The following is a 23874-nucleotide window of genomic DNA, read 5'->3' as shown; positions in this document are numbered from 1 at the left end:
TCACGTTGAGCCTGTGCGTAACTTGCGAAGTGACGCCGTTTGCGTTCCTTCGTCGGAATGACCGGAAGTTAAACTGTGGCGGGATACCGATGCGACCTTCGGGGACTCGTTGAGATTCGAGCCGCAGTCACAGGAGCTACTTAAGGGTTTGAAGTAGGGTACTGAGCCCGTTGTTGGGAGCTTTCTCTCAGGCAGGGGTGGTGCAGGGTGATAGGAGATGTATGAAGGAAGGCGAATGATAAGTTTCTGGGAAAGCGGCCGACTGTGGTAGTTCATCGTCAAGTGATGAAGGCTCTGGACAGGATTCAAATAAAAAGAAAGAGTGTAATGTTTTATTGAGTTTGATTGTGGGCCTGTTTCTGATATCGCTGTAATTTAGGATTTGAAAAAAAATCATTGTGGACTTAAAACCTGTAAGAGACGACTGGGGCACCTGTAGTATTTTGTAAAGTAAGTAATGTGAGAAAGCTTTGGGGTTAAAAGCTGTGGGAGGAAGAAAAGTAACACCAATAAATTATATCGAATGACATTGGCTTTGGGGAATATTCTGGTGTGCCTCTAGATGTATCCATGAACCAGGTTAAAAATAGTTTAATCGGGAAAAGTTGTGGACACCAAATGTTTGAAAGGGTTTTGTGCTGGAGTTGGAACAGATGACTTACTGGTGTTGATAAAATTTGATGGGATAAATGTTGATGGATAGGGTTAATTTAGGTTGTATGAGTTTATATTGTTTGAGTCTCTGAGATGTTTTCAGTGCTAGACATTTGGTCGTGTAGCAGTTGTGTGTAAGGGTAAAAAGCGGTTTGTTTGATGTGATAGAGAACATGATTATGGCAATTGTGGAGAAGACATTAAGCTAAATTGTAGGAATGATAGAGGGGAACATAGCTCTGCTTGTACAGGGTGTCCTGTATATTGTAAAACTGTTAAAAAGTGCAGCATGTTCAAGTAGAAATGGGCATATTATATGCAGAGGCTCTGTAAAAAGTACAGAAGACAGTATCCATGAGACCTATTAATATCCAGAATACAGATAGTTTAAAAAGTGGGTAAAGTACATAATTGTATAACAAATGATTTTCTGATTGTTGGTAAACTAAAGTCTGTCACTTTCACGGCAGATATGGTAAATTTTGCAGCTCGAACTAAAAGTAGGACAGAAAAAAGTTAAAATTATATTTAAAGATGCATAAAAGCTAGAGATAAAAAACTTAACTCTAATTAATGATCCCCTACAAGGAGGAGTAAGTAACATTCAGACTTCACAGGAGGGTTGTTGATAGTTTTTCTAATCTTACAATGGAATGTTGGAAGCCAGTTAGCTAATGGTCAAGAGTTTAAGAAATTTATTGAAGATTTACCAAATAAACCTGATGAAAATGTGGTTGAAATCTTGTCTAAGTTTTAAGTTACAAGGCTATGTTGAAGTAAGATGGGATTAGAAATTGGGCGATGGAAGAGGGGTGGCTACCTTATCAAAAATGGGATAGCACACAGTTTTGGTGATTGGGGTTTTTTTTTTGAGTCAATTGTGGTTGAAATTTGGGGAAAGAATAGTAAAGTACAGATAATTTTTATAACCCTTGTTAAAGGTTAACACCTGATATATTGGAAAGTGGTGGTGGAAATGGGTGAAAAATAAAATTACATGCTGTGGAGATTGTAAAGCTCATGGTACTATGTGAGATTGTAGTAACACAAAAGTGAATGGGACAGTGGTTTAAGACTTGCTGGAAGAAAAAGTGCTTGGTGTGCTTGAATGATGGTAGGAGTACTAGGATAAATTTATTTAACAACACTTTCTGCTATGAACATTACGCTAGTATCGGACGAAAGAGCAAGGGAGTGTAATGGTACAAGTGGGGAGTGATCATTTTCCCCATTATCTGTAGGATGGTAATAGATGTATATCAGAGGAAATGTTCTTGTATCCCCAGATGGATTTTTTTTTAAAGGCAAATTGGGATATATTTTATGATTTATGTGAAAGTATATTTCCTGATCATTTGGTTTTGAGTTGAGTAATAGTACCTTTGTGCTCTGTACTCAACTCAGTAGCTGAGGAATTAATTCCTAGATCACTGGGAGATAATAAAAAGGAGAGTATTCCTGTTGGATGGATGAATGTAAAAGAGCAGTGAAAGAGTGGAATAATGCTTCTAAGAAAGGCAGTGTTATTCTTATTTTCAACTTTCATATAATACAAATGATCCCAAGCAATAGATAAGAAAAATAGTGAGAAGGGCAAAGAAAATATTGGAGATGATACTATGATAACAGTGGGCAAGAGATCCAGATAGGGGAGGGGAGGGGTATGATACAGAAAATAGGGGTGGGGGAGTTAGAAAACAATACATTACCAGTGTTGGATGGTGGGGAACAGGTTCCAGTTACTAACTGGAAAAACAGAATTCTTAGCAAAAACATGTCAGTGTACGTAGTTCAGACTATTTAAGTAAAGAACAGAGATCTTCTACAGAAACAGTTTTGACAAGCATTCTGCAGATTGCTGAGGGGAAAAAATGTTCCACTTTGTGCTTTCTTCAGAAGTTTTCTGAAGTTAACTATTTTTGACATCTGTTGTCATCCATTTCAAAGGATTTATCGTTTTTCATTGCTGTGAAAGGTGGCCATGCAGAGTCTGCCATTTGATCTACTAGGCTGTGCTTTCACCTCAAACATGCTGCAGTAATCATCATCTGCAGTTTCTGGTGCACCAGTGAAGAACTATTGTGTTGATGAATTAAAAATATATATATTTTACTGTCTTCCTGGATTAGATAATAGATTCCCTGTCACTAAAAGGCATCTTTACCTAATTTCTTCTTTGCATTTTACATAGATACATCGTTTGTATGGAGAATGTCTTTTTAATTCCTTTTTTATGCCACCAGGTCAAATAACGGTAAGGTTTTGTAACTTTTTAGTTCCTGTAAAACACTACCAACCACAGGAGATAACCTACTCCCAACAATTTGTTTTTATTTCAGACTTCCAGCAATTGCATTAGGTTGTTTTATTTTGCTGACCAAGTAAATCTTTTCTAGATTACTACATATTGATGAGCAACACTTGGAAGAAGCACTGAAATTGGCAAGAATAGATTATGGGTGGTGAACACCCAAAGTGGGTTGTAGCATCCTCATTGGCCCAGTCTTGAAGGATGTAGCCAACAGACTGGGTCATTTAATATGAGATAAGTCTACTGTCTGTCCATTTTTTTAAAAGATTGGTGAGAATGACCATAGCATAGTCCTTGTTGAGACGAATTCCAGAAGACTGCAGAGATTTGTGGGCACAGCCTAGAAACCAGACTCCCTTCTATGGACTCGCTCTACAATTACTGCCTCTATCATAATCAAAGATTCCCACCCACCTCAGAAATTCTCTCTTCCCCCTCCCAGTGGGCAGAAGATACAAAGCCTGAAAACATGTACCACCAAGCTCAAGGACAAATTCTATTTCCGTTGTTAATAAACACAAACAAATCTGAAGTTGCTGGAAATCCAAGCAACATACACAAAATGCTGGAGGAACTCAGCAGGCCAGGCAGCATCTATGGTAAAGGTCTCAGCCCGAAACATTGACTGTTCACTCTTTTCCATTGAGGCTGGAGTTCCTCCTGCATTTTGTGACCATTGTTAAAAGACTATTGAATGGTTCCCTTGTACGATAAGGTAGACTCTTGATTATCATTATGACCTTGCGCCTTGCTGTCTACCTGCACTGCACATTCTGTGCTCTGTTATTGTAGTACCTTTTCCAATATCACTGTTGATGGTGTGCAAGACAAGCTTTTCACTGTATCTCAGTCACTGAGCACTACAGCATAGGAACAGGCTTGTCAGCCCATCAAGACTGTGTCAAACTGTTATTCTCTCTCATCCCACCAACCCACACTTGGACCATAGCTCTCTATAGCCCTCCCATCCATATACTTATCCAACTTCCATGGGCAGCTCATTCCACACTCACCTCCCTCGGGTTCCCCTAAAAATTTTACTTTTCACCATTAACCTATGACCTCTAGTTCTTGTCTCACCCAGCCTCAGTGGGAGAGAAAACCTACTTGCATTTACCCCATCTATACCCCTCATGTCATAGCAAGGGAGGGGGTGTTAGTGTGGATAACCTCCCATTAAATGCTCTTAATGCTGTGCACCTCAGATAGCCTCTGACAGCCAAATTCCAATTCCTGGCCATCACATGTAACTTACCCAATAAGCCCGGTGGAACTATTTTTACTGATGGAACAGCCAGTGCATAACAACCAGTTGCTCTCTGCAGATAGGGCTCATCAACCATGATTGGCAGCTCATCTAGGAGAAGGAAAATTGACCTCAAACCTCCACTGTCTTGCTGCCATATCCCCTCATGGAGGAGGCTTTGGAAGTAAACCCCAAGGAAAAATCCAGAGCTGGGGTCCTTGAGGCAGCCCTGCATTGAGTTCAACACTGACTGGCAACTCCAGAGATGCTGCTGGTGCCAAACTGTATTGATCTTTGCCGTTCCTTTGGATTCATCAGCTGTGTGGAGAGGGGAGCCTGCTACATGGGCAACAGCTTGCTCTCTATATTGTACTGTTATGGCTTGCATATTGCCTTGGACATTGACAACAAGGACGCAATATCTATGGTTTCATAATTTTGTATACCTTAATCAAACCTCCCCTCATTCTCCTATGCTCTAGGAAATAAAATCCTAACCTATTTAACCTTCCTCTATAACTCATAAAGCACAGAAACATGCCATTTGATCCACCATGTCTAGGCTAACTATCATTTAAACAAATTCCGTTACCAGCAATTGGCCTGTAGCCACCTATCCCTTGGCAATGAAGTGCTTCTCTAGACGCTACCTAAAAGTTGTGAAGGTCCCTGCCTCCACTACCACCTCCAGCAACATATCTCAGGTTCCAAATACCTCCTCAGATCCCCTGAAACCTCTTACAGTGAAATTACACACTTGAGTTTGAGACACCTCTGATGTTAGGAAAGGTTTCCCTCTGCATTGCCTTTGATAATTGTGCACACTTCTTCGAATCCAACCACCCTGCAGCCCTCATCACCTCAGCTCTAAGAACCCCAAATACAATCCTACTTGCCCCCTCTTAAATGTATCATCTCAGGCAACAACCTGGTGAATCTCCTCCATATACTCTTCAGTGCAATTATATCCTTCTTATAGGCAAGTGATTTTTTTTTTGCTAATTATTATTAATTAGCCTCATTTTTGAGACTATTTAATTTCACTGCCAATTGCTTCACATGCATGGTTTAAGTTATGTGCTGTGGAGAATAATTGTTCTGACCAAATTGCATTAGACTAGATTTCAAATCGTAACCAAAAATAGAACTTATTGCCTAAACATTAACTTTCATATTTTAAATATCTGTAATTTTAAAAGAAAGGGAAGTTATTAACACTGGCTTTTCTGATTTTACTAAACCTCCTTAACATTCTCCAAATGGCACAAGATGGTCACACAAATCATCATCCAAACTTACAAAGGAATACGACAAGGAACATACTAGTATATATGTATTAGAATCAGGTTTATATGTCATGAAATTTGGTGTTTTATGGCAGTATTACAGAGCAATATATTTTTAAAATTAATACTACAAAAAGAAATTATATAAAATAAATAAATAATGCAAAAGGAGCAGATTAGTGAGGCTGTGTTCGTGAACCATTCAGAAGTCCAATGGCGTTGGGGAAGAAGCTGTTCCTAAAGTGTTGAGTGTGTGTCATCAGGCTCCTGTACCTCCTCCCTGATAGTAATGAGAAGAGGATATGTCTTCCTGGATGGTGAGGGTCCTTAATGATGTATGTCACCTTCTGAGGCACTGGTTTTAGAAGGTGTCCTTGATAGTGGGAGGAATAGTGCCCATGATGGAGGTGGCTGAGTATACATCCCTCTGCAGCAGCCATTTTCAATCCTGTGACATGGTGGAACCATAAAAATAAACATACTGCTTGTGACATTTGGGCTATATCAATCTTGCAAAATAATATGTTAAGAACTATTTTGGTTTTATTGTTAACTTCTCATACAGCACTGTCATTAGCATAACAAGCTAATAAATCTGTGCTAAAGTTTTTCATTGATAATGGAATGTTTCACAACCAGTAACAACAGGTTGCAGTTATTAGTACTGCTAACTTGTAGACAAAATTAGAAATATAAATGATAAAAATCAAACTCTGAATTATAGGTGACAATAAGTATTCAGAGTTGTGTGACATGGAGTCATAGAGTTAAACAACACAGAAAATAGGCCTTTCAGCCCAACTTTTCATGCCAGCCAACTTGCCTGAGCTAGATCCAGTTGCCTGTGTTTCCGCATATCCTTTAAACCTTTCCGTTAGCAGCATAGAAGTTGGCAGCAATCATTATTGAAGAAGGGTCTTGGCTTGAATTGCTGACTGTTTATTCATTTTCATGGACGCTGCCTGACCTGCTGAGTTCCTCAAGCATTTTGTGTGTGTTGCCTAGATTTCCACCATCTGCAGATTTTCTCATATTTATAATTGTTATTAAAATAATTTTCTCTCATTTTCTGTTTTATTAAGTGTTGAACCTGCTGGAGCTTGTTGCTTGACTGCCAGTTGCAGTCTAGTATCTTATCAAGTAGATTTTGTTTACTTGTGTGCTTTGTCATAAAATTAAGTCACAGTCTATTTGATAAAGTCTCAGAGGAGACAGGATATGCTCTTTCTGCTGAAGAATTAGATTACTTGTCGAAATCAATTAAAGGCATAGCCCAAATCTACCCTCCTTAATTTGGGTTTTGTTATGTGGATGTTGTTGGCAGATCATGTTGTTATTCCAGTTGCCCTGTAGAAGCTAGTGCTGAGCTCTCTCCTCAACTGCAGCAATGCTCTTTCTGAAGGTACTCACGTGATTCTGTCAGCGCAGGAGTTCCGGGATCTGGACCCGGCAATAGAAATAATATTCCCAATTAGAGTGGTGGTTACTTAGGGCGTGGGTCGCCTCCAATTGAACTTTTGCTCACTTGCCTTCTGCCCTCACCCTTGATGCAGGAGATTGCAGGTTTGAGGACTGCTATTAGGAGTAGTGTAGGTGAATAATTGTAGTTGATTTTGCAGAAGCTATGCACTGCAACCTTTAAACACTGATGGTTGCTGGAATGAATAATTGGGTGATGTACCAAATGCCAATCAAACTGATTGACTTAGAATCTTGAGCTATTAACACAAAATTGAGCCCCCCAGCTCAAATTGTCCATGCCAACCAAATTGCTGAACTGATGTCCCATTTGGCACACTAAACACAGGCAAATGGGACTAAATCTTTTCCATTTATGTTACTATCTCTAAACTAATCCTGCCCATGCAACTGTATAAATCCTTTTAAATGTCATAATTAATCTGCCTTTACAACTTCCTCAGGCAACTGGTTACAGATACCACCTTCTGTGTGAAAAATTTGTCCCTCACTCCCTTTTAAGCCTTTCCCCTCACGTCAGATCTATGTCCTCCATTTTTGGACTTTCCTGCTCTGGGGGAAAGACTAATATAAGGTCATCTCTCAGCCTTCTACACTCCAGGGGCAAAGATTGCCCCTATCCAGCCTCTCCACATGACCGAGCCTTCCAGTCTTGGTAACATCTTTGCAAATCTTTTCAGTACCTTCTCCAGTCTTACAAGTCTCTGTAGTCAGATATGGACCAGATTGCCTTACAATCAGTTCATTTCCAATCCTGCAACAAGTAATAAGTTCAACTCTTATCTGTACTTTAAAATGGCTTTTAACTCAGTCAAATCAAGGGGAAGAAGGGGTGGAAATTGTGTTGTCCATGACATCCACGTGCTGTGAAAAAAGGTTAATAAAAATTAAAACTCTTCAGTTCTTGTGTATATACAGACTTTAAGAATTAGTTACTTTTAACTAAAGACATTCAGAAAAATCTTTATCATCGCAGATGAATTACAAAGTAAGTGATACTACTACTGTTTGCAATTCAACATGTGTCCATTTAACAATGTGCCAGTTTGTAATTAGGCCTGAGTTTGAGTTCATACGTTTTCCAAACTAAGAGTGCCATCTACTGATATCCTGAGACATGTGCAGCTAATCCAGCATTCTCGGTCAAGACTTTAGTCTAAATCAGTAAATTTATTATCAAAGTACATAATATGTTACCATATATTGTATTACTTTGTGATTCATTTTCTTGCTGACATTTACAGGGGAAAATACAAACTAGAATTTACCAAAAAACTATACATAAACATACAAAGATTAGTAAATAGCCAATGTGTAAAAGAAGAAAAACTGTACAAATAAATAATATTGAGAAGATGAATTGTAGAGTCCGTGAAAGCGAGTCTGTAACTTGTAGAATCGGTTCAGAGATGTGGTAAATGAAGTTATCCATGCTGGTTCAGGAGCCTGATGATTGAAAGGTAATAATTGTTTCAGACCTAGTGGTGTAGGACCTAAGACTTGTGTACCTTTTTCCTGATGGTAGTAGCGAAAAGAGAGCACGACCTGGATGGTGGGGGTCCTTGATGATGGATGCTGCTTTCTTGTGGCAACGTGCCACGTAAATGTGCTCAAAGATGGGGACTACTTTGCCTGTGATGGACTAGGCTGTATCCACCACTTTCTGTGGATTTCTACATTCATGAGCATTGGTGTTTCCATACCAGGCAGTGATGCATGATGTAACCAGTAAGGATTTCTCCACTGTGCATCTACTGTCAGACCAGCAGATTTTCTGAACTGCTTCCCAAACACAGACTTTTCCTTTTGTAATCTATGTCTGTTACTACTCAATTATTTTGATCTGTCTTTTTTAATAATTAAGATGAAATATGAATTTTGATCACTTTGCCTAATTTCTTAGTATTTCTAACATATTCTGCTTCTATTTTAAATATCTAACATCTGCGACATTTTGAATTGTTTTGTCTTGTTCTCACACAGTATTCCTGCTCTTAATGCCTCAACCAATAAAGGCAAGTATCCCATATGTCTTTTCAATCACCATATCAATTTGTCCCACTTCTTTAAGATATCTGTGAGCATGCACACTAAAATTTCTCTATTTCACTGTACTCTTAAGTCACATATACTGTGATACAGTAAAAAGTTTTTGTTTTGTGCACCTTCCAGACATATCATGCCACACATATCAAAGTAGTAAAAAGAAAACACTTCAAGATATAGTATTGGTAATCGAGAAAAATGCAGTGTCTATAGACAAAAAGAGTGCAAAGGCCTTGATGGAGTAGATCGGGAGATCAAGAGTTTATCCTTTTATATCTGGGAGGTCAGTCAATAGTCTATCAACAATGGGGTTTCTATCTTTTTTTCTGACTGGATAAGAGAGGACGACAGGTGTGGGAGAGGTTTTTGATTATGTTAGCTGTTTTCCTGACACAGCAGGAAATGTAGACAGTCAATAGAATGAAGGTTGGTGTACTGGGCTGTGTTCACAACTCTGCAATTTCTTGTGTGTTTTGGTGGAGCAGTTGCCTTACCAAGCTTTGATGTGTCTAGATATGATGCCTTCTATGGTGCACCAATAAAAATTGGCAAGAGTGGATATGTCTTCTCTGTCATTTTCACTGTAAATATTCCATTTTCTTTCATATTGCCTTCTCCCATGAAAAGAGGCAAAAAGTTCATTTACAACTACGCATGTCTTCCACTTCCACAGACAAGCTTTTATTTTGGTCCTTCACAGGACCTATTCTTTCTTCATTATTATCTTTCCCCCAAAATATCTTATTTCCTTGACTTATTTTGTGCCAATATACATTATTTTAATATTCCCTAATGTCTATTAAATTTCCTTTCTGATTAGTTAGTTTTTAAAATTTTCTTTTTTGCCTTACCTTTTTCTCTATGTCCCTCAGTGTCCATTGTGGTCTAGATCTAGGAATTCTTTCTTTTATTAGGAACAAATTTAGTCAGTTCCCCAATAATCTCCTGCTTGAAAATATCTCATTGTTCTGTGATTTGCAGTACTTTAAAGGAGTTCTTTCAGTCCAATTTTAAAAAACTAATATTCAATTATCCCAATTGAAAACTTTTCCCGGTCTTTATCATAACTATTGTTGTAGATAGTACACATAAAAACAAAATTAGATACCAGGAGTTCTTCCAACTTTGGTAGAAATAGATTTTCTTACGAAACAAGCTAGAAGATTTCCAATGTACGCAGTTTATTTAACAGATTAAAAAGACAGATAAGTGCCATATCAGTACCATGGTTTGGGTTTGATTGTTTGACTTTTACTGCCAATCTCTGATTTGCCCTGTTTTTTTTTAACTTGCTTATATCAGGAGATTATATTGTTGCTGATGGCTTGTACATTTAGGATAACAATACTGTATTCATAATTGTTAGATCCAAGTTTGATTATCAATTTCTGGCTTCATTATAGTGGTGGTAGACGATGTTATTTCCTTTATTTCGCTTTTAGTCGTATTCTTTGAGGGCCAGGTGGGGATGGCATTGGAGCCATACATAGCCTCTGCACTGCACTCCATGCTGTCCCAACTGGAAAATGGTGCCTCATGTGCTGAGACGCTGTTTATCAACTTCTGCTAAGCGCTTAATACAATCATTCCTCAGAAGCTGGTGGGCAAACTGTCCTCATTGAGTCTCAACACCTGTCTCTCTATCTGGATCTTGGACTTCCAGATCAAGACTCAGTCAGTCCATGTTGGCAGAAACATCTCTCACTCCCATCAGACTGAGCACTGGCCCCCTGAGGGCTGTATGCTCAGCCTGTTGCTGACATGTGACTGCACTGCTAGATTCAGTTCAAACCGAATCATCAAATTAGCTGATGACACAAAAGTGGTTGGCCTCATCAACAATGATGACAAGATGGTGTAGAGAGGAGGGAGAATGGTTAAAGCACAACAACTGGTGTCTAATCATGGGCAAAACTAAAGAGATGATTGTGGGCTTTAGGAAGGTACAGGCAGACCGCACCTCATTGCTTATAAATGGCTTCTCCATGGAGAAAGTTAGGAGCATGAAGTTTCTGGGTGTGCACATAACACATAATCTCACCTGGTCTCTCAATGTCACCTCTTTGGACGAGAAAGCACAGCAGCATCTCTACTTACTGAGGTGAGTGAGGCTCCACCCCCCCACCCTCCATTCTAAACAATTTTTATAGGAGCACCATTGAGAGTGTCTTGACCAGCTGCATCACTGTCTGGTATGACATTGTAAAGCATGTGATTGCAAGTCTAGGCGACTAGATGAGAGTAAGTGTTCGGCACATTTGAGAAGGGCTGAGATGGCCTGTTTCCATGCTGTAATTGTTATATGGTTAAGTCCCTACAAAGATTTGCAAGGACTGCTAAGAGGATCATTGAGGTCTCTCCTCCACCCGTCAAAGATATTTATCAGGAGCGCTGCATATACAGGGCTTAGCATTATCAATGATTTCTTCCCATCCAATCAACAATCTCTTTGGCTCCCTACTATCAAGCAGGAGGTACCACAGCATTAGGACAAGAACTGTTAAGGTGGGAAACGGCTTCTTTCTCCAGACCACTGAATTCCCTGCCCACTACCCAAGTCTCATCACAAATGAAACGCCAGTATCGTTATACTATTTACTTTTTAACATGCATTGTGAATGCACCTCTTATTAATTTAATTGTGCTGATATTAATTTATGTTGTATGTGACTTGTATTTACTGTGTTGTGCACCTTGGTCCAGAGGAACATGTGTACAGTTGAATGACAAATTGAGCTTGAAGACCCAAATCAGCCTAGAATGCTTAATGGTTCTGCACAATTCGACTGAAAGGTGATTGATATTGACTGTTCCTCTCTCAATAGAGGTTGCTTGACTGCATATTTACAACATTTTATGTTTTTATTTTGTATTTCCAGTATTTGTAGTTTTTTTTTGGTTTTGAAATTACCCCAGCTCAGAACAGAATTTTTTTTTATTAATGTTACCAGTACTTTTTATCCTTATTGACCTTTTGGCCGCTTTGAGACCAGCTTGTGGTAGCTTTAGCTGTATTTCGTACTCTCTAAAAACTGAGAGATTTTTTTCTCTTTGAGCTACATTAAAAGTACTCCCCACTTGCCTAAATGAGAGCAGCTCCAACTACACTCAAAACTCTCAACCCATCAAAGACAAGACAGCCCAGTTGATTTGCACCTCAACACTGGCCTATTCTTGCTCTAATGTGTGTCATCTGGAAGATGAAATGCATCAGAAATTAGCTATATTTCTCTAGGATTTTCATATTGTTTGTACAATGGTCATGGTATTGGAGCTGTTACATAGTTTTGTTGCACAGTGTACTGCAGGGCTCAGATTCAAGATCTGAATCAAGCTACTGCCTTTGATATTTAAATAAATAATCCAAGAGTGAGTGATTTCACCAACAAAACTAGTCTGGGGAAATGGGGGGGGGGGCATAGGTTGCATTACTTGAAAAGTGGGTAATAGGTAGGAGTTTGAGTAAGCAGTATTTTTTTAAAGGACAACAGAACACAGATCTAAAGAGAAGAGTGAAAGGTACAGAGAAATGTGTTATCTATTAATAAATTTCATAAACTCTTTATATGCAAAGAAAATGGCTACAACTTGGAACGCACTGTGTAATAGAACCAACAAGATCTTTTAGGAGGGAAATTCAATGAGTACCTGAATGAAAATAATTTTATGGGTGCACGGATGGGTAGCACAGTTACAAAGAGGTTAGCACAATGCTTTACAGTACAAATGACTGGGGTTCATTTCCCATCGCTGTCTACAAGGAGTTTTCTGTAACTGCATGAATTTCCCTGGGTGTTCTGGTTTTCTTCCGAAGTCCAAAGATGTACTTGGTTGGTAGATTAATTGGTCACTGTAAATTGTCCCGTGATTAGGCTAGGGTTAAATTGGGAGCTGCTGAGCAGCAAAGCTCAGAGTTGTCTTGCAATAAAAATAGATAAATAATATATACTAACAGTTAAATTGTTCTACAGACATGTTGGGTCAAATTTTGGAGAAATTGACAGCGGCTTCAGGCTGGACGCTGAAATCTGGGCCTGAAGCAAGTCACTGGGCAGCGTGGTCTAGGGCCAGAGCGTTTCGCTGTAACGGTGCCCGGGTCCTACTGCAGGATACGATACACATTTGGACAATTTAAACAGTGTAGTAGAAGGACAGGGTGTCAGAATCAGAGGTGAGAGCTGATTTTGCTCGCTTTCCTGTGATGTCCACTCCTCTCTTTTTGGTGTTGTGAAATTAGTCAGTGTGGATTGGGTATTAACAGCCCTTAGTGGACTTTCCTCAGTATTTCCTATTTATTTCTGAACAAGACCCTTGGCAATCTATGACAGTGACATCATTGGAAATGTGCCATCTGCACTCAGCTATATTTTCCACCACTTAACCTTGCTTAGATCTTGTAAATGTAGTGTGACGCAAACTACTTTGTTTTGATCCCTGTGTTCTGCCCACTTCTTGTGCTTTGTCATCTCATCTCTCAGTTCAAAACCTTTATATTCAGATTAGCGAGCAGGGGTACTTACAGACATCATTCACCACTTCCTGCTTTAATTTGGGTTTTCCACATACTTTAAGAAGTACACAATCAACCTGGTACCCAACATAAACAGGGTAATGAGTCTAAATAACTACCACCCAGTGGCTCTGACATCCACTGTCATGAAATGCTTCTAGACACTAATCATGGTATGCATTAACTCTAGCCTCCCAGACAATCTTGATCCACTGCAATTTATCTGCTATTGGACCAGATCTAAGGGAGGGTAAACCCCCTGGCCTTACACTCTGGAGTATTTGGACAGGATAGATACAATGTTAGACAATTGTTTGACGACAACTCTGGCTTCAGTACTTTATTTTGAAACAAAATCATCTCCAAGTTCCGAGATCTGTTACTCAATGTTCCTCCTTTGCAACTGAATCTTGACTTAATGACCAACAAACTACAATCAATAAGGATAGATCTCAAGTTGGCCGCGATGATCCTCTACACTGGTGCCCTATGAGGCTGTAACCTCAGTCCCCTATTCTACTCACGACTGCATGGCCAGATTCTGCTTTAATTCCATCTACAAGTTTGCAAATTACACCACCATAGTGGGCTTAGAAGGAGATAGAGAGGATAGTGACATGGTGTGATCACAACCTTTCCCTTGATGTCAGCAAAAACAGAAGAGCTGGTCATTGACCAGGGATGTGGTGCAACTGCTCCTGTTTACATTAATAGTGCTGCTGAGAACTTCATGTTCCTAGGAGACAACATCATCAGTTAACCTGTTCTGGTCCAACCACATTGATGCTATGGCCAAGAAAACTTACAAGTGCCTCTTTTTCAACAGGGGGTTAAAAATATTTGTTTTTTCCCCCTTTGACCCTCACTGATTTTTGTCAGTGTACCATATAAAGCAACCTAACCGGATGGCAACTAGTCTACACATGACCCCAAGAAACTGCAGAGCTGTGGACACCGCTCAGCACGTCACGGAAACTAACCTCCCTCCATGGATGCTGTCTACACTTCTTACTGTCTCAGTAAAGCCAACCTATCCCTCTCCATTCTCTCTCATCTCCCCTCCCATCAGGTAGAAGAAACAAAAGCCTGAAAGAATGTACTAACAGGCTTAGAGTTTCTATCTTACTAGGGAACTATTGAATGGTTCCCTAGTAAGATGAGATGGACTCTTGACCTCACAATCTACTTTGAACATTATCTACCTGCACTGCATTTTCCCTGTAACACTTTATTCTGTACTCGTATTGTTTTACCATATACTACCTCAATACACTATTGTAATGAATTGATCAGTATGAATGATACGCAAGGCAAGTTTTTCACTGTACCTCAGTACATAATAAACCAATTCTCCATCTCCTCTACTGATATTTCAAGTTCAAATAAATGTTTTTGTCAAAGTTTTCTTAGCTTTACTCCCTCAGCATTGGCAGCAAGACTTCTCATCTTATTTGTTTCTTAAACTTGGGACAGTTCATACCAATATCATTTTCACTTTCTATTCCCCTTTTATCCTTTGTTCCCAAAACACAGTCACATTTTTAACTTTACTAACTAGTGTGCTCTCAAAATTTCAATCACAGTGAAGTTATTTCTTATCATTTCAATCAATTATAGATTGAAGCATCTGCTCAATATTATTTTCTGCCATACTTTTCCCAATGCAACAAGGCAATTCTCTAGCTATTGTCTGGGTCAACCACACTATCACCTCCACTTTAGATGCCTGGTAGTTACCATAATCATCCTTGCTAAATCTATCTCTAGTACAACCTATAACTATATAATAAACGTCACATATTTGCTGTCAATATTTCTGCTCATTTCATCTCCATAACTATAACTAACAATTTCTATCTACTTTTGAGCTGTAGAAACATTCATCCATCTCTCTGCTAGTTCTTTAGCAAGCTGTTCCAATGTAATCCTATCAAGTTTTCCTTATTCTCCTTGAGCTAGTTGAAAAGGTGTGTCTGTATTCACTCATCACCCCATGCTTTTTGATCCAAATTGGCTCCTGATTAAGCAAATTCTGTTTTATAACTATTAACGTTGTTTTCAAGTTATTCTATGGCTTCACCTTTCCTTATTTCTATAAAAATTGCAGATATTGTCAACATTATTTTCAAATAGAATGGAGATGTTAAGCTCCTTTCCAGAGAAAGTGATTTCTGTTACTCCTTCCAATTTAATATACTGCATTTGGTGCTCACCATGTAATATCCTCTAAACTGAAGAAATCAAATGCAGACTGAGGGACTGTCTTTGCGGAGCATCTCGTTTCACAAATTCACGTAACACACTTCCATCTCTGTCTTCCGCTTCACACCTGCTCCAATAAAGCCCGGTATAAGCGTATCATCTTTTTCACCTAGACCTGTAAAAGCCCGTGGCATTGATTCAACAATTTCAGAAAACCAGCTTTTGCATGGAGTATGTACAAGAATTAGTCAATCCTGACAAAAGGATATCAACTTGTATCATTAACTCCAGTTTTCTCTTCGCACAAATACTGAAGAGTACAACTGCCGACTATGTCCAGCATGCTTTAATTTCAGATTTCCACCAAACAAGGGATTTCACATTTTTCACTCTAGCTTTTTTCCCTCCCGTTCTAGCGATTAGTACCCCTTAGCCACTTCGGTCATTCAGTCTCTCCTTACCAAATTTATTATCAAAAATAAATCTCCCTCTACCCACCGCATTCTCTGCAACTTCAAAACACTGGTCTTATTTACGTATACAACTTTTCCTAGTTCCCATGAAAGATCATCAGTCTAAAACGTAAACAATGTTCCTTTCTTTGTTCTTGCTGTCTGATCTGATGAATCTTTCCAGCTTTTTTCTAATATAATAAAATTAGGTAAGCTTTTTTCTCGCCACACAGATGCTGTCCGACGAATATATGCAGCATTTTCTGATTTAAATCTGTATTTTCTCCTTCAAAACACTGATCGGTCTCTGATGGGAAAAGCAGCAACTACGCCTCCAGCCTTCGCTCCCGCCGTACCTTCAAAGAATGTTCCAGAGCCTGAAATATAAGTAAATGAAAGCGTGTTTGCCAGTCGAGGCGTTCTCCACCCTCTCCTTCACCTCGACGCCGCCTGCAACCACCCCGTCTCCTCTTCATCATCAATGGGAGGCGGGCTGCGCGTCCTTCCAGTGGAAATCTAGCACGCCGGGGTGCGTCTCGTTTCCCGGCCTTAACCAGGAAAAACGCCTTTTATATAAAACAGAGACACAAGAAGTTCTGCAGCTGCTGGAAATCCAAAGCAGCACACAAAAACGCTGGAGGAAATCAGCAGGTAGCCCTGAGAAGGGGTGTCAGCCCGAAACGTCGACTGTTTATTCATTTCCACAGATGCTGCCTGACCTGCTGAATTGCTCCAGCATTTTGTGCGCGTTGCTTTATTATAAAATGTCGGAAATTAATTAACATTCAAAAGCCCTAACGAGGGCTTACACTAGAATAATTAAAACAGCGGTCGGGAATTTGTGTGTGTGTGTGTTTTTCCCCTCCCAGTGTGGGTGATCTACCCGCTTCAGAAGGGAAGAGGGATCACGGATCGCAAATTTACAAAACGGGTGGGAGCACCCCGCAGTTGGCCGGGGAGATGATACTGTGAGTGGGGGCGTTTGAGCACGGCACGGCGGGGTCTTGGCGGCCCAGCGTGCCGCTCCCGCCCAATGGCGCAGAAAATTCCAGCAACTCGGGCTGCGCTCTGTGACTTCATTTCGAACCACTTTCCGCATTACCGCCAGCGTCTCCGCCCTCCCTGCCGCTGATTGGGCCGCTGAGCTCGGCCGCAAGAGCGGCCGGACGTCCCGATTGGTCGAGCCTGCTGACAATTCAACGCAGCGCCTTGACGAGGGTTCGAGATGTTTCTCGAACTTTAATTTCGCGAAGTCGAGGCGCCTTATAAAAGCCGGCGCACCGCCTCCTGCCCCTGCATTTGCTAAGGTGGTCGTGCTCCGGGAGCGGTTTCAAAGCGGCAGCGTCCCCAGGAAACTGATCAAGGTAAAAAAAAGTTTCGAGTATATTAATAAGACCCACGTGAAAAGAAATCCAGTCAAAGGTGAATTTTTGGCTATTATTTTAAAAACGTAATTTGTAGATCTGAGTACTTCAAATCAAACGGATGTTCCGGTATCTACATACTTTCAACACGATTTGCCGGTGAGGATAATGCTGTGGAGAGGTTTTCATTGTATTTAATAACTGAAATGCGTTCCATCTAACAATCAGTGTAAATTTCTTTTAACTGCCACTCGTGTCAGTTCATTGTCACGCCGTTGCGGCGCGAAGGCTTCTGGTAACGCCGAGACTTTTCTAGAAGCTTGCTCTGGTGGGTGGAGCATGCCTTGCGCATGTGGGATTGCATGGTATCGTTAATATCGGCAATATTTTATTCGTTTCCCATTTTGACGGCCGTTCAGCTTATCTACTTGCCGGAGTAACGTTTCTTTTTTCTGTGAAAATCAGATGCCCGAGGAAACTCCGATAGTTACCCAGGACGCCCCAATGGAGGAGGAGACGGAGACCTTCGCCTTCCAGGCGGAAATTGCTCAATTGATGTCCTTGATCATCAATACATTTTATTCCAATAAAGAGATCTTTCTGAGGGAGCTCATTTCCAACTCCTCTGACGTGAGTTTTGTATTTGATAGCTTGCCCAGATTTCGCTTGGTTTCCGTTTGATTCGGTTTAAATGTCACTGAGCGTTTTCCTGGTCAGCTTTGCTGGAAGGAGGACGAGGGAATTGTGGTTGATGGGGAATCCATCCATTGCTGGTCCCTGTTAACAAAGGGACTGGCCTTGCCCAGGTCACGCAGAGCTGTACCTGGACCATTTGGCCCATCTGAGAGTCTAACCTTTCCCTTCCATGTGGCCCCCCCATTCATTCACGTCTCTGATGTTCCTGCCTCTACCCACTCATGGCACTTAACACTCTGGTTTTAAAAAAGACAAATCCTACCTCGAGCATCCTCCCACACCTTGCTCCAGTCCCTTAAAAGGCCATCCTTTCACGTTGGCCTGGGGAATGGGTGTTGGTGTCCATGCTATTGAGACTCGCCCTCTGCTCCAAAGGGGAAAAGGTCATCCAGGCAGTCTGCACATCCTTCCTCTCAAACTGAACACCATACTCCAGATGTTGTCTAACCAGTTTTCCAGAGCTGCCCCATGGCCTCGTGGCACCAATGGCCAACCCACCATATGCCGCCTTAACCGCTCTGTCAACTTGCTCAGCAACTTCGGCGGGTCTGCGGCTTTGGCCCTAACATCCCTCTGTTCCTCCATACTAAGGCTGCTTTAACTTTGTACTCTGCTGTGCATCCATTTTCCTTTTTTAAACCCCACCCGCCCCATCCACGTGTTACCAGTAATCTGTCACAGTTCATGAAGGAGTCAGTTTACTAAGCCCAGTGGTGGATGAATAAATATGGAGAATATCCGGTTTTAAGATGCTTCCAATGTATTTGTAGCATTTCTTTGTGGCTCTTAATTAATGCTAGCAAGGGCTACCATATCTTAAAATAATTACTTTATTGAAATACTTTAGCTTTTCTTGAGCTATCCAAGCTTGGGCATAAATTATATGAATTTTGTACAGGATTACTATGTGGTGCTGTCTTCCACTTCAGTAAAGTCCCTATTGGCATAAGCACAAAGAGATCAGGTTTTTAATTTTAAAGAATTTGAAGCATGTGCTTTGTTTCAACACAGCTTTATGCTTTACCATGGTTATAGTTTTTGCTTCTGTGTTTGCCTATCAGGTATTCAAATAGGGTGTGTAGTATGTAAGTTGTATATTTCTTTAGTCAGTCCCTTCTATTGAGGATGACTTGCTCTTACTCAGTTTTGTGGGTCTTTGGATGCTTTGTTATTAAGTATTAGACAGTGATGGAACAAATGTCATCAATTGCAGATGCTTGAAAGAAATTACAAGTGATGAATTGATCAAGTACTGCAGAACAACTGTAGCTTGATTTGACCTTGGAATTGTACAGTTGAGTCCTATTTAGTCATTAACACTACTTTCTTTTTAAACTAAAGGCTCTTGACAAAATTCGCTATGAAAGTTTGACTGATCCAAGCAAACTAGATTCTGGTAAAGAACTGAAGATTGACATTGTACCAAATGTAAAAGAGCGCACTTTGACTATTCAAGACACTGGCATTGGGATGACCAAAGCTGACCTCATCAACAACCTTGGGACCATTGCTAAGTCTGGAACAAAGGCCTTTATGGAGGCTTTACAGGCTGGTGCAGATATCTCGATGATTGGACAGTTTGGTGTTGGTTTTTATTCTGCTTATCTTGTAGCAGAAAAAGTGACTGTCATCACCAAACACAATGACGATGATCAATATGTATGGGAATCATCTGCTGGAGGATCTTTCACAGTACGATTGGATCACGGTCAGTAAGAGGATAATCTTAAAAAATGTAAACTTTATGCTTTCCTGATAGTATACTATTTTTGACAGGGAGTTGAAATGTTACTTCCATTATTTTTCCATTCAGGTGAAGAGATTGGTCGTGGTACTAAGGTGATCTTGCACTTGAAAGAAGATCAAATGGAATATGTAGAAGAAAAGAGGATCAAAGAGATCGTGAAGAAACACTCACAGTTCATTGGCTACCCCATCACCTTGTTTGTAAGTTTTAACTCTGAAGTTTTTTTTGGCTTTTAATTTTAATTGGTAACATTTTAAGGAAAAGGAACTTGTTCATCAAAACAAATGTCTTATGACTTTGTTCTGAACAGGTGGAGAAAGAGCGTGATAAGGAGATTAGTGATGATGAAGGAGAAGAGAAAGAAGAGAAGAAGGAGGATGATGCGTCAGAAGAAGACAAACCAAAAATTGAGGATGTTGGATCAGATGAGGAAGAAGATGAAAAGAAGGAGGGTGACAAGAAGAAAAAGAAGAAAATCAAGGAGAAATACATTGATCAGGAGGAATTGAACAAAACCAAACCAATTTGGACAAGGAATCCTGAAGATATTACAAATGAAGAATATGGAGAATTCTACAAGAGTCTTACTAATGATTGGGAGGAACATTTGGCAGTGAAAGTAAGTTCGATATGCTATGAAACTAGGTACTTTTACTAAATGGCAAATTGGTTGTTTAATGAAACTAATTTAATATCTTTTGTGCAGCATTTCTCTGTTGAAGGTCAGCTGGAGTTCAGAGCACTGCTTTTTGCACCAAGAAGAGCACCGTTTGATTTGTTTGAAAACAGGAAAAAGAAAAACAACATTAAGTTGTATGTACGCAGAGTCTTCATTATGGATAATTGTGAAGAGCTCATTCCAGAGTATCTGAGTGAGTATTTTCTCAGAAGATTGAGACCTGATTATGCTAAGTAAAAGTAGTTTTGGGCAAGCTGCAGTGGAAAAATCCTAATGTTGAACATCATTCCTTAGATTTTATTAAGGGTGTTGTGGACTCAGAGGATCTGCCTCTTAATATTTCCCGTGAGATGTTGCAGCAGAGCAAAATTCTAAAAGTTATTCGTAAGAACCTGGTAAAGAAATGTCTGGAGCTCTTCACAGAACTGTCAGAAGACAAAGAAAACTACAAGAAATTGTATGAGCAATTTTCGAAAAACCTCAAGGTAAATGGAATTGGTAGATGATGCAAGCTTGGGACATTGCTGCATGAGAATCTCTAGTGCTTTAAGTTGTCTTATAGGGCATTACTACATTTCAGTTTTTGTATTTATTTTTACTATATTTTTAAATTTGGGACCATATTTAAAGTGTTAACTAATTGTTCTATGGCTGCATATCTTTGTAAGTAACGACACTGCAAAGTTTTATATGATTTTTTTGTGTTAAGGATTCAAAGTTTGTTCTTGGTTTCGCTTAATAATTGTTTTTAATTCCTTGTAGCTTGGAATCCATGAGGACTCTCAGAACCGCAAAAAGCTTTCTGAATTGCTCCGATACCATACTTCAGTGAGTGGGGATGAAATGGTATCGCTCAAAGATTATGTCTCACGTATGAAAGACAATCAGAAACATATCTACTACATAACTGGTATGTAAAGTGCAGAACTCATCTAATTGAATTCTTAATTGCACATGGTTTCTGAACTTAAGCATTGCATTTTTTTTTAATATTTAGGAGAAACCAAGGACCAAGTAGCCAATTCAGCTTTTGTGGAGCGTTTAAGGAAACATGGATTAGAAGTGATCTACATGACGGAGCCAATTGATGAATACTGTGTGCAACAGCTAAAAGAATTTGATGGGAAAACTTTAGTGTCTGTAACAAAAGAAGGTTTGGAACTTCCAGAAGATGAAGAGGAGAAAAAGAAGCAGGAAGAAAAGAAAGCAAATTTTGAGAACCTGTGCAAGATTATGAAAGACATACTGGAGAAAAAAATTGAGAAAGTATGTTGTCTTTTTTTTAGATGTATTCACTAAATTGATCTTTGAACAAAGTGCCAGTGTATCTTAAGTCAATTGACTATATTAAGCACTTTTTTAAAGAGCTACTGTAATTCTGCACCACAAATTCTGTTTGGTTTTTGTTTTGAGTTGGAAGATAAAGCCTTGTATTTTGCAGTATCTACTCTCATTTTGGGAATAAGGTTTACAGGCAGTTGGAAGGGGTACTGTAAGGGAAACGTCCAATTTCAAGGATTAGTACATGAACAAACTTGGTTAACCCAGCCATGGAAATTTCAATTTGCCAAACTACGTATGATTCGGATTTTGGAGTTTGAAAAGAGTTTATTAAAGTACGTATGTCACTACAACCCTAAAATTCATTTTCTTACATAACAGAATCAATGAACAACCATAACCAACAGGGCAGACAACCACTGCAAAAAAAATAGCAAGTGCAAAAAAAATGATAATTAAGCAATGATTATCAAATGTAAAATGAAGTGTTCTTGAAAGTGAGCCCAGTTCAGAATTGGCAAACAATATAAGCATTTTGGGTCACCTCCCCAAAAATTAAGTCTTAGTGGATTTTAAAGGGGACTTTACTGAAGGAAATTAATCAGGGTATGAGACTTGAGCAACAAAAAAGTTGTAATATAAATTGTCAGATCAATAGCAAGACATGAATGGGAAATTTTTAATCATCACAAATTTATTTGGAGGAGTTGATGGAGGACTAATGGTATAATCGTGCATGATTATGGACAGTTCCTGATAAAGCGTCTTTCTTTTCCTCCCATCTCCCCACCCACCACCAAACCACAGGTGACAGTTTCTAATCGCTTAGTTGCCTCTCCATGTTGCATTGTAACCAGTACTTATGGATGGACTGCCAACATGGAAAGAATCATGAAGGCACAGGCACTCAGAGACAACTCTACAATGGGTTACATGGCAGCTAAGAAGCACTTGGAGATAAACCCTGACCATCCAATTGTTGAAACACTAAGACAGAAAGCAGAAGCTGACAAAAATGACAAATCAGTAAAGGATCTGGTCATTCTTCTTTTTGAGACTGCACTTCTCTCTTCTGGCTTTTCATTGGAAGATCCACAAACTCATGCAAATCGCATCTACAGGATGATCAAACTAGGTCTTGGTTAGTATGAGTGACAGTTTTCTCAATTGACTCCTCAAACTTAAAACTTAAGTAATGTGCCTTGTGTTTTTTGCAAGGCCAAGTTAAGGTGTCTCCCTTTTATTTCTATTTTAAACAAATACTAATCATGTGACTCTTCCTGTCTAGGTATTGATGAGGAAGATCCTGTCGTGGATGATGCAGGCCCAACAAGTACAGAAGAAATGCCACCATTGGAAGGTGATGATGATGATACTTCACGAATGGAAGAAGTTGACTGAACAAAGAATGCTAATATACTTGTTCTGAAGGGCTGTGGCAGTCATGTTAAGAGACAAGTAGTCAACACAACTGTAATATTGTCTGAAGCATGGGTCAGTTTTGTAATCTGTTAAGTAAATATAAGTAAACAGGTTAGATAACTTGAGCATATGTTGTGAAATAAAAATACTAAGATTCAATCCCATCCTGAATATGTGTAATAACTTGCACACCAACTCTTTTTCAGTTTACGGTAATTGCAATTCAAACTGATCAGGGTAATCTAGAAGTTGGCTTCGCTGTCAGCAAGTGCCCCTCTGCAGGTACAATGAAAAGTGATCTTGCAAGGTCAAATAAATAATTTGATTGTTGTATTCATTTTAACCTGCAGTGGAGCCCTGCCCTGGAATGTAGTTGCTTCAGAGTTGTACTCTGAACGCTACTCCCTTGGTGCTGAGTTGAAGCAGTTTATTTCTGTCCTGCCCTTGTTCTTCAAAGTTGGAGATTAACATAATAGATCATAATTATAAATTGTACAAT

General features: G+C 39.6%; 1 protein-coding gene across 2 annotated transcripts; it reads left to right on the top strand.

Moving 5' to 3' along the window:
* The first annotated feature begins 132 nt into the window (after positions 1 to 132).
* Positions 133 to 23539, top strand: LOC132386907 (heat shock protein HSP 90-alpha). Of its 2 annotated transcripts, none has more exons than XM_059959270.1 (11): positions 133 to 153; positions 18016 to 18180; positions 19588 to 19954; positions 20060 to 20193; positions 20304 to 20612; positions 20700 to 20865; positions 20967 to 21157; positions 21435 to 21582; positions 21670 to 21938; positions 22761 to 23094; positions 23242 to 23539. In XM_059959270.1, the coding sequence occupies exons 2-11, from the start codon at positions 18016 to 18018 to the stop codon at positions 23352 to 23354; spliced, it is 2196 nt and encodes a 731-aa protein (XP_059815253.1). In that variant the 5' UTR covers positions 133 to 153; the 3' UTR covers positions 23355 to 23539. The 2 variants fall into 2 exon arrangements, with proteins under 2 accessions (XP_059815253.1, XP_059815249.1); XM_059959266.1 differs by lacking the exon at positions 133 to 153 and adding an exon at positions 17410 to 17550.
* Positions 23540 to 23874: the final 335 nt, after the last annotated feature.

The sequence above is a fragment of the Hypanus sabinus genome, chromosome 2 (genome assembly GCF_030144855.1).
Source record: "Hypanus sabinus isolate sHypSab1 chromosome 2, sHypSab1.hap1, whole genome shotgun sequence".
NCBI lineage: Eukaryota > Metazoa > Chordata > Chondrichthyes > Myliobatiformes > Dasyatidae > Hypanus > Hypanus sabinus.
This window is presented reverse-complemented; position numbering and strand designations above follow the sequence as displayed.